Source organism: Amblyomma mixtum, chromosome 5 (assembly GCF_055824585.1).
Source record: "Amblyomma mixtum isolate Tamu chromosome 5, ASM5582458v1, whole genome shotgun sequence".
Classification (NCBI taxonomy): Eukaryota; Metazoa; Arthropoda; class Arachnida; order Ixodida; family Ixodidae; genus Amblyomma; species Amblyomma mixtum.
In genome coordinates, this window is record NC_143016.1 from 133,898,043 (window position 1) to 133,912,681 (window position 14,639).

Below are 14,639 nucleotides of genomic sequence, written 5' to 3' on the forward strand. Positions count from 1 at the left end.
CTGAATAGCTTCACCTAAGTATTACAATACAGTTAAGCATGAAGATTCTGGTAAGCGCGAATAGTGAAAAATTTAGGCATATTCATGTTTTCCATGGAGGTACTTTACTTTAAAAGACCGTTGTTTTTACGCAGGCGGTGATGTGATGCTTCACTGGAAAGCAGTTCTGGTGTAGGTAATGCCTGTTTAACGCTCGGCCTGGATACAGCACTGCCAAGGATGCACTCACACTTGAAAAACCAGTCTGTTTGCGTAGAAGTTTCTTTTTTTTATAATAGCAGCATGGTGTAATCACCGCTTGCCCAAACCATACATTCTAGTTAACCCTGTGGAATTTCTGCAGTTTATTATCGGGCCGGGAGAATGTCTTTTAGGAATAAAATTGTTACCAAGTAAACACATAAAAAGCATCTTTAAGCTAGCTTCAAGGCACCTAACTAATAATTTTGTTTGGTTTATGGGGTTTAACGTCCGAAAGCGTCTCAGGCTATGAGAGACGCCGTAGTGAACGGCTGCGGAAATTTCGACCACCTGGTGTTTTTTAACGTGTACTGACATCGCACAGTACACGGGCCTGTAGAATTTCTCCTCCAAAGAAATTCTACGGCCGCGGCCGGGATTGAACCCGTGTCTGTCGGGTCAGCAGCCGAGCACCATAAAGACCGAGCCACCGCGGCGGTCCTAACTAAAAATTTATAATGTCAGATTTTTGGCGCATGAGGAACGGGCTCTCCAGGAAAGCAGAGTTTACATGAAGCAGGCCCATAAAGCAGATAAGCCTGTCGCTTGGTTTTAAAGGGGAAATGGTCCGAAGATAGAAAAGCACTAGCTAGGATAAAAGCGAGCTTGGAGACTACTCTCTGGACAAGTAGAATTTTTTATCATTTTCGTGGCAGAGAAACTTTAACTGAGTACAAATGACATTTCGTAAACCACTGTGAACGTTCCACGTGTCTTTTTACGCCAAATAAAACCTGCATGACCCAATGTTGTGCTCTGCCACCGAGAAATTTATGCATCTATCCTAGGAGCGTGCTATCATGAAATACGAGCCCAGCTTTTAGAAGTAAAAATCGCCGGCAATATAATTGATTGTGAAACAGAGTACAACTCTAATTGAGGCAACTATGAAAGAAAAAACTCTGTCGAAATTCAATTAACCGCACTTGTCGCTTAAATATGCGTATCTCCGACTGGCTGCACTTTTGTTTGATAGCAAAATTACTTCTCACGACCGAACGTCATTTCTACTTTTGATCCGTGCAAAGTGAAAGTTTGTGCGAGAGAAAAATTCCTTAAACACGTGCTGCATTTATTTTGCAGCTACAATGCTTGTCAATTTCCGAATCCACCCTCGAGAAAGGTATCTTTTAAAATTCACACTTGCACTGTGCAATGAACATTCAAACGGTGTTCTCCTCGTAAGAAGGCTGTGCCAACTTACCAGTTGGTTGCGGCGGACACGTCAAGGTAGGGGCTTCCACGAAACACTAATGCTTAAGGATCCCCAGCGTGCTGCCTTTTATGCTCCACATGCAGTCATGAATACCAAAAATACCTTGATAAAAACGCGTAACGGACTAGAACAAATAATAACTAATCAGCAGAAGATATAAGCCACTTGCCGTCAGCTGGAAGGTCATTGAACGGTAACGGCGTAGTCCTAGTTTGAGGATTTTGTGAATTGCATCGATTGTGCATGTAATAGAGGCTGAGGGGTTACTCATCGCAGCCCCTCTATCACAGTCCTTAGTGTCTCATTATCGGTAGAGCACCGCGAAAGAGATAGCGAACATATACTCTTTCAGCAGAGATTGTACAATAAAGTGCCTTTACTTGTTCCAGATATATGTCATGAGAGGCAGTCATGTCTGACACAGATCGCAGAATCCACGAGACAAGCAAGAAAAGAGTCACCGGCGATCCCAAGGCCTCATATACAAAATCAATATCGAGGCCAGGAGCTGTGAATAGTTTCACGAGATACGTAATGAATATATTTACTAAGCGAAAGAAATAGTAAACATATTTTCATGCCAGAAATTATCATTAGTGAATCAGGCATTCTTGCCCTTTTGAAGAACCTCAGAGTTACTACTAGCTCTGATCACCTTGGATTTAATAACAAAATAATAAAGAATGCCTCTCTATACCTCTATCAAGCATTGACATCACTTTTTTTCACAATCATTATCATCTGGTACAATTCCTGACGACTGGCCTACAGCGAAAGTAATACCCATTTTCAAATCCGGAGACCGCACCATTCCACTTAACTATCGCCCTATCTTATTAACCAGCAACATCTGTAAACTCCTGGAACACATAATTCATACTCAAGTAATTAATTATCTAGAGGAGCACGATATCATTTTCAAATACCTGCACGGTTTTCGCAGGGGTTATTCATGCGACACACAACTCGCTTGATTTACTAATGACATATTTTCCGGAGTAGACGCTGGCTTACAGGTTGACTCAGTATTTTTAGACTATTCTAAAGCTTTTGATCACGTTCCCCATCACAGGCGCCTAACCAAATTGACAAACTTAAATCTCCATCCCAACGTTATTTCATGGTTAGAACAATTTCTCGATAACAGAAAACAATTCACCTCCCCCAGGGAACTGTACTTGGCCCTCTGCTTTTTAAATTTTTATTAACGATCTCCCCAAGTGTGTGTCGTCTCAAATTAGATTATTCGCGGATGATTGTGTAATATATCGTATTATTACTAATGAAACCGACGCCATTCACTTCAAACTGATCTTGACGCTGTAACGGCTTGGTGTTCTTCCTGGCTAAGGTCTCTAAATGCGTCTAAAACAAAGTTAATGTCGTTTACTAACCGTTCCACTCGAATTGCTACAGCCTACTTCCTCAATAACCATAGAGTTGAATTTAAAACAACTTACAAGTACCTAGGAGTTCACTTTCAGTCTGACCTAACTTGGCATTACCATATTAACACGATCTTAGCATCAGCAAATCGCACACTCGGCCTTCTTAGGCGTAATCTTAAACACGCGCCTTCACCCTTAAAAAAACTTGCTTACATCACGCTAATACGCCCAAAAGTTGAGTATGCTTCTGCTATATGTGACCCTCAACAAGCTTAGATCATACAAAACCTTGAATCCCTGGAAAACAGTGCTGTTCGCTTCATCTTTTCAGATTATTCACGCTTCACCAGTGTCACAGGATTAAAACAACGTGCCGAGTTGGAACCGCTACCATGTCGACGGCATTTCGCTCGCCTAAGCTTACTTCACAAACTGTATCACCATCCCACCTTCCATGACGACTTCTTTTTGCCACACCCTGCAGTCTTTCCTCGACGCGACCACGATAACAAAATAAAACGCATTACATGCCGTTCATTGCTCTACGCGAAATCATTCATTCCTCGCACTACAATAGATTGGAATAACTTGCCATCACACATAGCTACAGAGGTTAACCTACAATTGTTTCAGCATTCGTTAAAGCAAACCATGGACTAACAGATTTGGTATTTTTGTTGTATTATGTGCATTTACTGAGTATTTTATTCTGCGTTGTTTGTTATGTTATTTGTGTACATTACTAGTTTTAATTCATTATTACGTGTATTTTGTTTCAAATGCCCGTGCTATATCTTTATGCTTGTATCGCCCCCCCCCCCCATGTAATACCCTCGCACGAGGGCCCATAGGGGTATTGTAAATAAATAAATAAATATTTTGGAATATCAGTAAGGCTCTTATCAATTTCGGTTGCTAATCCCCCGGTATCTTGGTTTGCCAAATTTTTGAAATAGCACGTATGGTAGAATGAACATTATTCGACCAATCATCACCAGCAGCAGCATATGTCCCCGCACACTTCTTGCCCACCTCCACCCACCTAATTTTCTCCCACCCACCACTTCGTTTGCCTTCTCGTGGAATCAAATCCCTTACCCTTATGTACCACCGCTTATGTTGCCTTGGCGTTACCTGTCCTACCCAACCTAATTATTGGTTATGAAAATTGAGACATCCGACGATCCCTCACCCACCTACCTCGAAGGCGTGGCTTCCCAGTTGCAGTTGAAAAAGAACAGAGCCGATGCAACATTGCAGGCAGTTCCTGCTACCATGATAACAAAGCCGATTTTTGTTAGGTCTACCTGTACAAAGAGTAAATAAGTTTCAAATTCCGGACAACGCCGAATCTGCATCATAACAGGTTAACAGACTGGCCCAATGATACTGGACCCATATGAATACAGACGCCACTTTCCAGAAAGCGCGAATAGTCACCCTACACATTACTTATAGCTTATTTGAATGAAACTCTTTTGTACTCACTTCCTCTACTTGTACATTGGCGCAATCTTACTCGTCGAAATATTCTTATATGGTACTATTTTCAGTGAAGACGATGGCACCAGAGAGACAAGACATCTTGATGTTCAAAATATACTGACAAAAACTATTGTCGCTGTCATTGCAGAGTATACGCAATTAATTCCACACTGAACCGTGCATTTCCTGTGTTAAAGAAATGTTATTTCAAAGGCTAAGAGCTAGAGATGTATTAAAATATAAAAAAAATGTATAGCTTTTTGAGATGCTGCATATCTGTATGTTACATAAATTTGGAGCATTTTTCAACTGCTCGAATACCACTGTTTGTTGCTTTTAGTGTTCAGGACTTTTTTGTCCAATAATTTCCTCCTGTGAAAAGACGTTTTAAGATAAGCCTGACTTCCTGTCGCGAACTTGTTACGTGATAAATTGATTTTCTCACTGTCTTTCAGTACCAACAAACTCGCACACATGAATATACGCATTTAAACTGTCAAGCTGTTCCCGTCATATACAGACACGCAATGAAGTCATGTCACATTGACACAGCACCCCAATATAAACACTTGACACTCATGGTTTTGACGGCGTGTAAAGAGTACAGATAAATAACAATCATGACTGCGCGCCGCATCACATAAACTTAGAACAGCATGATTTAGTATCACTGAGCTGCTTCCTTCTTCGTTGGTTCCGCTTGCATGAATATTGTCGCCGCGTTGAATACATTGCACTTTCCTCTAAATGGAATGCCCCTCTGAAAAGGATTCTGTCTTTTAAATAGTACTACCATTGTTGTCACGGAATCAGGCAATCAAAACGTTCATCGCTAATTGCATCCAACCTTTCTTAGAAAACTTATGCCAATTTGGGCCTCTTTTACGGAAACCATCGACAACTGCGATGCTGGTGATATAGGCCGCTGATGTAGGGCACGTTGTGTATCATAAGCGCTCTTTTTCCACCGAAGTTTATTATGTGCCCCGAGGCATCGTTGAATAGCGGTGTTAAGTGAACCCATTTTTCGGAAAATGAACCTACACGGTGACAAGGAAAAAAATGGCCGAAGATTTCACTTCACTTTCTGTTCGTTAGAGGCTCTGTTTAATAGGCCGTTCTGATAGCAGTGTATTTTTGATCTATTGCACACGGATGAAGGATGGTGAAGACGAGAGACCCAGCGGTGTTGTGTGTCTGCCTCCTTGTTCTTCTCCTGCGTCTGTTTCGCTGGTTCCACCATTGCGCGTTATGAACAAATGACCTCAGCAATTTCTTCTATTCAATACCATTTTTTGCATATAATTTTCATACGGTAGCTGATCATGTTTGAACAATAGTGACCTGTACGCTATGCACATCTGTCTGGTGGCACAGCAAGAAATCCTCTATCAAACACATCTGGACAAAGTAGCAAAGTATGCGACGTAATGCTTGTATGATCTATCCGAGATAACTATAAAGCCGTCTGGCCTCTAAACGGCACCAGATTCGTGTTACGCACCGTCATAGAAAATCGAGACACAGTCCGCTTGTTGTTAGCACGCGTACAAATATTGAATAGTTCCGGGGCTTTTGCTGCGCGTCTCACTACCCACCAAAGCTTGCATACTTGACAATGGAACGTTACAGCAAGATGGCGTGTTGGGCGCGTGGTATATTCGGGGACAAAAGTCTCCGGACCACGTGTTCCTCTAACGAAGCCGATAGCTCTGCTATGATTCGGCAGCTGGAGACCACAATTGTGGAGGTAAAAGTCATATTTTTGCTCTTTCATCTCCACAAGTTCGGTCTCCAGCCGCTATTTGATAGTAGAGCTATAAGCTTCGTTTGAGGAACACGTGGTCCGGAGACTTTGTCCCCGACTGTACATTGTTCATCTTGACAAGGAAGCGCGATCGAGGACGACCTCAAAACCAGCGCTTGTTTTTCCGTAGTCTTCAATACGCGGTCGTTCTGGTTCGCGCGTCCTTGTCGATGCTGGTTGCCTCATGGTCGATGGTGGTTGGACGCAGTAGTGGGTGCCGTCCTACAACAACTTAGCAAAGAAGTATGACGGCCGATCGCTTTCTTTTCTCGGAAACAGACACCTGCCGTGCATCGTTACAGCACTTTCGGGCGTGAGCTGTTGGCCCTATACACACCAGTCTCTCATTTTGGTCTTAGCTTGGAAGGCACTGAATTCATTGTCATGATAGATCAGAAGCCGCTTACGCTCACTCAGTTACGATGGCTGCGCTCACACTGTCTACGAACTGCGGCAGTTCTCGTACATATCGGAATTCGCCAAGGTTATTCATCACATCAGGGGAGTCGACAACGCGGTCGCCGATGCTCCTTCACGCAGCCCAGTGAACGCAATTACTTGTCTGTCGGGAATAGACCTCGGAAAAGTGGATGCGGCTCAACTTGATGATTAAAAATGTCGCCGTTAGCCGGAATCACCGACGTCACTCACCCTGCAGTGGTTCCCTTTGCCTGAAATGGGAGACATTTGTTGTGACACGTCTACAGGTAACCCACGACTTTTTGAGCCTTCCTGCCTTCGCCGTCAAGTATACGCTCGCTACACGGGCTGTCGCACACAGGTATTCGAGCACCCTGAAAGCTTCTCAAGGCACGTTTCGCATGGCCCGGCATTAACCGCGATTCCCGGCAATGGACTCGCGGATGTCTTGATTGTCAACGTTCCAAGCTTCAGGGGTCACACTGGGACACCGTTGGAGACATTTCCAGGACCAGATGCTCGAATCGAGAGCATTCATGTGGACATTGTCTGGCTGTGGGCACCTTGCCCAGCGCAAACGTATTTGCTAGCTTGTGTCGACCGGTTTACGCAATGAGCAGAAGCTATTCCGATGGCAAACACTACAGCCGAATCTGTTTCTCACACTTTTATCAGCCACTGGCTATTTCGTTTTGATGGGCCTTCCTCCATTACAACGGATAGAGGAAGCCAATTTGAGTCAGCGTTGTTCGCCAATCTGACAAACCTCATGGGCACCTCGCGCATCAGGACTACGGCATACCACCCGATGAACAGTCTAATGGTTGAAATACTTCACCGGCAGCTCAAAGAAGCACTCTCGGGTGGAAGCATTGGCTATTCTGCTCTTGGCCATACGCGCGGCGTTCAAGGCGAGGCTGGACTGCAGTGCTGTCGAGCTTGACTACGGCAATACGCTCCGTCAGCCCGGCGAGTTTGTTTTTTTTTTTTTTCGTCTGGTCTACCCGAAGTCCTCATTTTCATCGACCACTACGCGGCTAGCCTGCGTGAAATCATAAAAAGCTCCGCGCCACACCTCCGCGACAGCCCAAAGAGAGAACGCACGTGAGGAAGGAGCTTCTGGCATTTAGCCACGTGTTTCTGTGAAATGACGCTCTAGGACGACCACGGCATGCACCGTACGACGGACCATCAAGGTTCTCCGTCGTGGGCGGAAGATGTTCTCTATCGAGATGTGAGGCCGGCGGGAAGTTTCGTGGGCAGACTTAAACCTGCAAACATTGGACATGCACTCTACGACACCCACCTTCGCCCCATCGCCTCGAACTCAAGCAAAAGCGCGCAGTACCGCGACAGCCGATTTCACCGCGGCAAAGCCCGCGCCCACTTATGAGACTGAAAGCTACCACACGCGCAGTGGCAGACGTTTAAATGCGCGAAATCGCCTCAGCTTCTAGCCGCGCGAGTGTTGGTTTCCTTCGTTGCGTTCGTATTCTCACAAGGGCAGGAGCCCAGTCATGGAGGAAGGAAAACTAAGAAGAGGCCCTTCGTATTCGCAATGCATTGGCGAGAATGTGGCGGAAGTGACGTCAAAATTTCGGCTTAAAAAGTCGGGCCACTAGCAACGTTGTCGCTTTTGCCATGGCTGTTGCTAAGAAAACTCGGGCCACTAGCAACGGCGTACGGCGTCGTTAGCGTCGTTGTTGCTAGGGGCCCGAGTGTTTCTCGGTGGCGGTGGACGGACTTTCGGCACGGTGTGTTCGGCCTTGCGTGTTAAAGTCTACATGCCTGGCGTCGTGATGTTACGCACGCATCTAAGATTTCTTTTAAATGCAGCAAATAGCCGCTCATTTGATATTTTGTTCGTGAAACTTGGTGTCGTTACGCGGAGCGATCGATGCATTGAATTGAATCTCGCGAAAAGGTGGCACTCCGGAACCGCGCTTCGACACGCGAAGAAGCGTTGATTGTTTTGATCAGCGAACTTTCGCACCTCACCAAACAGCACAGAAACATGAAGCCGCTCTCGGCGATGCTGAGCTGCGTTTCGAAGGCCACAAGGCGGGTGTACGGTAGCCCGAGCAGAATGGTGAGCTGAGATATAAGCTGCGCGCAATGTCTTCTTTCTTCGCCTGGCTTCGGAAAAGGTTCACCGCACCTGTGCGCCGGTCTGTGTCTAGGTGCGTGTTTGCGAGGAGAGAGGTGTAGGAGTGTAGCGGCGAGCGGCGCGGGTTTTTGATACGTTTCTTTTACGAAGCGCTTGCGAGCCGCGCGCGATCCCCGCCCCGTAGCTCGGTGGAGAAGGAAGATAGTGAGGAAAGCCGAGCCAACTTCCGGTTGCGGGGCGGCTTCACACAAAAGTGACGTCAGGGCCTCTCCTTAGTTTTTTCCTTCCTCCATGAGCCCAGTGGTGAACACAAAATACTCCGCGGCTAAGCAGTAGCGCAGACAGCGCGTGAGCGTAGTCGACTGAAGTCGACCGTAGTCAACCGGCCACCTGATAAGGCGCCAGCATTCAAAAGAATAAAGCCAGTTTGCACCGAGACTCCAAGCCCCTCGCATCGTCTCTGCTTTCCTCGCACTTTCCAACACCCTGACTGCACCAGCTGGGATCCAGTGGTGCCACGTACGCTTCGCTCCCGTGTTTTGGAGAACCTTCACAGTGATGCCACAGTTGTCACTTATAATTTCGCAAAACATTACTCGCTGAAAATCTGTTTCTTCTAGCCTTGCCTTTCCTCAAGCGTAGATAAGTACGACTCATCTTGCCGGCTCTGCCAGCGTCGAAAAAGGCCGGCTTCACCTCCCGCCGGACATCTACAGCCTCTACGATGCCTCGCCTCACCGTTGGGTGTTGTCGGCCTCGACTTCTACGGATTGCTTGCACTCTCTACCCGCGGTAATCGTTGCATACCTACTGCTGCCATCGACCATCAGCCTCGCTACACGGAGACCGCAGCATTGCATGATGGCTCGCTGCCCGAAGCTACCACCTTCTGTTTGGAACCAATCACGCTGCGCCATGGCGCCGCTCAAGTGCTTCTCAATGACCGCAGCTAGACGTCCCTGTCGACAGTTGTTGCAGAAATTCTGCAAGCTTCATGTTCACTCCGCAAGATGACCTTGCCTTCTATCCACAAACAAATCTTTTTACTGAGCGGCTTCATCGCACACTTTCAGATATGATTGCCATGTACTTCGAACATGACCACCTAAATTGCGATGCAGTCCTTCCTTTTGTAACTTTTGTCCACAATTCCGCGTTGGAGCTGATCACTGGTTACTTCCTGTTTGACCTCGTTTACGGTCGTACTAACACGACCCCTCTCGACGCGTGTTTCTTCAAGAGCCCTGCTAGCTCCTCCCCTTCTGTTTCCGAACAGTTCCCCTACAGAATGGCCTGATGCGTCCACCTTTCTCCCTTCAAAATTAAAGCCTACCTGAAGATCGCAGCTCTCCACCGCAGGACGCACCGCGTTGTCTCGTTCCGAGCTGGCGACGAGATCTTACTCTGGATCCTTTTGCGGATGCCTCGTCTTTGCACAAGTTTCATCGTGGTTTCATTCGTGTCTGCTTAATTCTGAATTTAACTTGTCCAGTGAACTACCGCTTCCTTCCTATTGATCCTCCTTCAATAAAAAGGAGAGTTGAGATAGTTTTTCCCAGCAGTTGATCCACCTGCGGACCACCGTTGCCGTGGCACAGACATTGCCGACGTTTCCCGCCTGAAGCCTTTAATTCAGTGCACTGCAACGGTCTAACGCCGGTCAGGCTGGTCGCTAACTGACCGCGCGGACAGTTAGTGTGAGCATACTAAGAGTTCGTCCTTTTCACCTACCTGTATTTCACTTCATCCTTTTCCCCTGTGCATACACATAATGATCGCTTGAGCTGTTCGCTCGGGACGCGCATTTGGCTGCGGGCCGGAATAAATTTGGTCGGTGAAGGCCTACCTCAGCATAAATACGTATAACATTTAAGTAATAGCGAAGCTATTGAGCTTTGTCACGTGCATAATGTCCTCCTTGGTGTACAATGCAGACAGCACTGATGCAAATCTCGCATGTTTTGAAATAAACATATTGAAATGTTGAATGAAAAACACCTTATATTGATACAGCTTACAATTGGATGAAGAAGAAGTGCTCCGCCATCTCGCTTGTGACGAGGAAGAAGTGCTTCGCCTGCTTGCTGGTGACCGCTCGGCAGACTGGAACAGTTCTTGTGTTGTAACGGTGTGCCGTGTAATATTCGTGACAAATCTGGTGGAGGTGCGGGGTACGCTTCCAGACCCGCGTAGGCTACCGACCAATACGAATCTCAGCCCAGTTCACCAGCGCCGCGACCGCCGCCTCCGTGGAGCGTCCCCTGAATTTGGACTCCTTCTGGCTGCAACCAGTGCGACGCAACCCCGGTCTTCGGAGGCACCAGCTGCCATGGCAACTGAGAACACGCTCCCGGCGCACATCCTCTGTCATCAGCCACGAACACCCCCGTCGTTTCATGGCGACGTGTTCGAGGACGCCGAGGATTGGCTCGAGATCTTCGAACGTGTTGCCCGTTACAACGGCTGGAGTGACAACCGTAAGCTCCACAATGCCTATTTTACACTTGAAGAGTCGGCACGGACATGGTTCGAAGACCATGAAGCTTCGTTTACTTCCTGGGAAGCTTTCTGCCGCAATCTTAAAGCCACTTTACCGACTGCAGACCGTCGAGAGCGAGCAGAAGCTGCGTTACACTCGCGCAACCAGCGCCACAACGAGAGTGTACGCATGTACTACGAGGACATGACCCGCCTTTTTAAGCGCGCGGATCCCAACATGACAGAAGACAAGAAGCTTCGCCACCTCATGCGGGGTGTCAAGGAAGAGCTCTTCGCGGGACTCGTGCGCAGCCCACCAAGCGCTGTGGCAGAGTTCCTCACCGAGGCGGCAACTATGGAGAAGACGCTGGAACAGCGAGCCCGCCAGTACAATCGCGACGTCAACACCTTCGGGTCTGATCCCATCTCCATGCCTCCCGGTATCGACGCGGCCTTTCTACGCGAGCTGGTCCGATCTGTCGTCAGAGAGGAACTGCAGGCGTTCCGTACGCCGTCCGAGACGCCATCTTTCACGCCACTGAGCGAAGTCGTCCGGGACGAGGTGCGCCTGGCAGCACAACAACACCAGATTTCCGAGGTTCCTCGCCAGCCTGATGCAAGGCCCACGTATGCGTCCGTCCTGCGCCAGGCTCCTGGGTACGACGTCACTGCCGCGACTCCAGCAGTGCTCTCGTCGAGCTCCCCTCGTGGTGACGCTCCGCCAGCCTATCAGCGACCGCGAAAGAGTGAAGTATGGCGTGGACCGGATCGTCGGCCCCTCTGCTATCACTGTGGCGAGGTGGGTCACCTCTACAGGGCGTGCCCATACCGCCGCGTGGGCCTGCGTGGTTTCGTGCCGGACGACCCGTGCCCTCAGAACGGGGAACGGCCGCAGGAGATAGCATTCCATCTGTCGTCGCGCCAGAACCACATCACGTCAGGCCACCAGGAGGATCGATCACCGCCGCCGAGACGCTACCGTTCTCCAAGCCCCCGTCAAGCCGCAGGCTACTCCGGACGCCGTTCTCCCAGTCCACGCCAGGAAAACTGATTCCAGCGGCCTCTGGAGGCAAGGCCGCTGATGCGGGGACTTGTGAAGATCCTCCTGCGCCACTACCACGCGACGATGTTTCTCCGGGAGCGAGTAGCGACAGCATCCGACGCGCTACCTCCGATTTGTGCGTCAAAATTGACGGAATCGACGTGACCGCTTTGCTGGATACTGGTGCCGACTATTCTGTCATGTGCCTGGACCTTGCCTTACAACTGAAGAAAGTATTGACGGGGTGGTCGGGGCCTAGCATTCGCACTGCTGGGGGTCACCTGATTATCCCCGCCGGCAGGTGCACAGCTAGTGTCGATATCCGTGTTTTGTGTACGTCGGCGAATTTGTAGTCCTCCGTGAGTGTTCGAGGGACTTGATCCACGGTCTCTACTTTCTCCACACGAAGGGTGCTGTCATTGACCTGCACGAAGCACGGGTCACGTTCTCGACTAAACGGGCCGTGGCGCGTACTGACACAGACAACTCATGCTTCACTGCTCTGCGACTTGTTGACGACGACGTAATGGTGCCACCCCGGTCCAGTGTGCTAGTTCTCGTAAGGAACGATTTATTCCACGACTACGAAGGTGTCGCTGATAGCCACGTACCCCTGCTGCTCTAGAAGGGAGTAGCCGTCGCTCGCGGGCTCGTCCAACTACAAGACGGTTGTGCTAGTGTGCTCCTTACAAATTTTGCCAACGAGTTGCAGCACCTCGCCAAGGGAACGGCTGTCGCCTTCCTGCATGACTTCGCCGTGGTGCCTCAAGTGTGCGCCCTGGAGACAAGCCCTCAAGACCAGGCTCCTCCATGTCCTGTCCTTCCGTCCGTCAGAATCAATCCGGATTTGGCGCCTGAGCAGAAGGCCCTTCTCTCGGCGCTTATAACCGACTTCGCGGGTTGTTTCGCCACAAGCTCCAGGGTCGGCCGTACGCCTGTCGCAAAGCATCGCATCATCACCGACGAGACCACACCACCCGTATGCCAGCGCCCATACCGCATTTCTTCGACGGAACGCTAAGCCATTAAAAGGCAAGTGGACGAAATGCTCGCCGACGACGTCATTCAACCGTCGACAAGCCCATGGGCATCAGCGGTGGTCCTCGTGAAAAATAAACACAACACCTTCAGATTTTGTGTCGATTACCGCAAACTGAACAGCGTGACCAAAAAGGACGTTTACCCGCTCCCTAGGATTGATGATGCACTCGACAGACTACGTGATGCCAGGTTCTTTTCCTCCTTAGATCTGAAACGCGGCTACTGGCAGATAGAGGTGGACGAGCGAGACCGCGAGAAAACTGCTTTTGTGACGCCTGATGGTCTATACGAATTTAAGTTGCTCCCGTTTGGACTGTGCTCAGCGCCGGCCACTTTCCAGCGCATGATGGACACTGTCTTATCTGGGCTCAAATGGCAGACGTGCCTCGTATACCTGGACGATGTCGTCATTTTCTCGCCCACCTTCGAGCAACACTTGGAGCGGCTGCGCACAGTGCTCCTGGCGCTCCAATGTGCGCAACTTACGATCAAGCCTGAGAAATGCTATTTCGGTTTTGAGGAGCTTCGTTTCCTCGGCCATGTTGTCAGCGCGCGGGGTGTTCTCCCAGATCCCGACAAGACCGCTGTTGTCTCCAGTTTCCCGCGTCCCACTGACAAAAAGACTCTTCGACGTTTTTTGGGACTGTGCTCTTACTATCGACGATTCGTCCAAGATTTTTCCAGAATAGCTGAACCCTTAACAGCACTGACCAGAGACGACACACCCTTCTTGTGGGGAAGCGACCAAGAGGATGCTTTCGTGGAGCTCCGCCACCGCCTGCAACGTCCACCGATACTCGCCCATTTCGATGACGCCGCAGCAACCGACATACACACTGATGCTAGCAACGTGGGCCTTGAGGCGGTCCTGGTACAGTGGCAAGATGGCGCCGAACGAGTCATCGCTTACGCAAGCCGTACACTTTCGCGCTCGGAATGGAACTATTCAACGACTGAGAAAGAATATCTTGCGGTAATCTGGGCCATCAGTAAGTTCCGCCCATACCTATACGGAAGACCATTTCGCGTTGTCAGCGATCCCCACTCGTTATGCTGGCTGGCCAGCCTAAAAGATCCATCTGGGCGGTTGGCGAGGTGGAGCCTCCGTTTGCAGGAGTACGACGTAACGGTCGTGTACAAGTCGGGGCTGAAGCACCAAGATGCGGATTGTTTATCACGCGCGCCAGTGGACCTGGCTTCCCCTGAAATCACTGAAGACTTCTCTTTCCTTGGTGCTGTTAGCGCAACCGATATGGCGCAGCTTCAAAGGGAGGACCCAGAGTTAGCGCCGCTCATCGCGTACCTGGAAGGCTGCGATGGTCCCCGCGTTCCTCGTGTTTTTCTTCGTGGGCTCAAATCTTTCACTCTGCAGAACGGCGTCCTCTACAAGCGCAACTTTGAGAGTAACACCGCAG

The 14,639-nt window shown here is 49.2% G+C and overlaps 1 protein-coding gene across 1 annotated transcript; it reads left to right on the top strand.

Annotated features, from left to right (window-relative positions):
* Nucleotides 1-6,812: 6,812 nt before the first annotated feature.
* Nucleotides 6,813-12,192, top strand: LOC149343791 (uncharacterized). The gene is made up of 3 exons (XM_089547070.1): nt 6,813-7,111; nt 7,401-7,525; nt 10,847-12,192. The coding sequence occupies exons 1-3, from the start codon at nt 6,813-6,815 to the stop codon at nt 12,190-12,192; spliced, it is 1,770 nt and encodes a 589-aa protein (XP_089403196.1).
* The last annotated feature ends 2,447 nt before the right edge of the window (nt 12,193-14,639 follow it).

Coding starts and splice junctions, on each gene's coding strand:
- LOC149343791 (XM_089547070.1), top strand. CDS start 6,813: ATGGGAGACATTTGTTGTGACACGTCTACAGGTAACCCACGACTTTTT. Junction 7,112..7,400: donor CATGTGGACATTGTCTGGCT/GTGGGCACCTTG, acceptor CTTCACCGGCAG/CTCAAAGAAGCACTCTCGGG. Junction 7,526..10,846: donor CAATACGCTCCGTCAGCCCG/GCGAGTTTGTTT, acceptor GTACGCTTCCAG/ACCCGCGTAGGCTACCGACC.